The sequence below is a fragment of the Engraulis encrasicolus genome, chromosome 22 (assembly GCF_034702125.1).
Source record: "Engraulis encrasicolus isolate BLACKSEA-1 chromosome 22, IST_EnEncr_1.0, whole genome shotgun sequence".
Classification (NCBI taxonomy): Eukaryota; Metazoa; Chordata; class Actinopteri; order Clupeiformes; family Engraulidae; genus Engraulis; species Engraulis encrasicolus.
In genome coordinates, this window is record NC_085878.1 from 8,387,746 (window position 1) to 8,388,831 (window position 1,086).

Sequence of the window (1,086 nt, forward strand, 5' to 3'; positions counted from 1 at the left end):
GTGTGGGGGGGTGCCGCAGGTTGGCAGGAAAAGTATAGCAAAATGAAATATAACTCATCTCAAAACTAAACAATATTCCCATTAGTTAATAACTGCATTGTAAGTTGGTATTGCATCTCTGAACATTACTGCCATTGTTGTTATTTTATATCCAATAGGGTAGGCTACTTACTCAGACATAGACTATTGTTGTGAAAGGGTGCACAGAAAAAATATTGTGGCTGTCATGACCCATGTAAGGGGGGCCTTGGCTGTAGTAGGCCTATACCGGTATATCATGGGGGACCTTGTCATGGTGTGGGTGGTTTGGGAACCCCCGGCCCAATACCTCCGAGAGGGTTTTGGGGTGGCAGTGCTGGCAGGTCCCGTGGCAGAAGGGGCGTATCCCTGGCCAGTGCGAGCCCCCCAATCCCCATTCTCTTCCACCGACACCACCAAACAACAGCATTCTGCATGTTGCCAATAATTCAAAGCGCAACTTCTGTTTTCAATGTGGCACGATCGCATTTCACAAATGCACACGACTGGCTGCGATGCTGATGATGTATCTAACGTATAGATGCACGCGTAATTAAGAAAACTCAAAACTCACCACTTGCTTGCTGGTAGGGGCGACAACCTTCTCCAGCAGTCGCGTGGCGTTCCACAGGGCTTTGCGCGCTGTCAACATCCTCGCGCGTATCGTGTCGTTCCTCAGCTGCACCTTGCTGACAGTGACAGCAGCTCTCTCGTCCCGAGAAAACTTTTCTCTGGGTCTACAGTTCAATTCGCAACGCAATGTACGGAAGCCGAAGAGCCAGAGTTCAACAGAGAAAAGGCAATAGAGTTAGACTGGAGAGTTGACAGCCTGTTGCGCAGTCAGTTCGCTATTCGTTCTCCTACGTGGGCATTCCAGCGCCCCCGTGTTAATGTTTATCAAGTCTACACACTGAGTGGTGGTGGACTGTATGGAATTCTGTTTATGACAAATCACTGCAAAGATATCGGAGTCGACTCCTTGGGAATGTTTAAACTGACCCGTTACCATTTTGGCGTTTATCAAATGGTTTACATCTACTACAGTGGTGTAGTCTACTTTTTATTGTA

The 1,086-nt window shown here is 47.8% G+C and overlaps 1 protein-coding gene across 1 annotated transcript in view; it reads right to left on the bottom strand.

Annotated features, from left to right (window-relative positions):
- The window catches only part of nipsnap3a (nipsnap homolog 3A (C. elegans)), a 7,379-nt gene extending 6,589 nt beyond the window's left edge, over nt 1–790 (bottom strand). Inside the window, exon 1 of the mRNA XM_063188054.1 lies at nt 593–790. Within this exon, the coding sequence (XP_063044124.1) occupies nt 593–670 (78 nt within the window). The 5' untranslated portion in view covers nt 671–790. The remainder of the gene's footprint in view (nt 1–592) is intronic.
- Nucleotides 791–1,086: the final 296 nt, after the last annotated feature.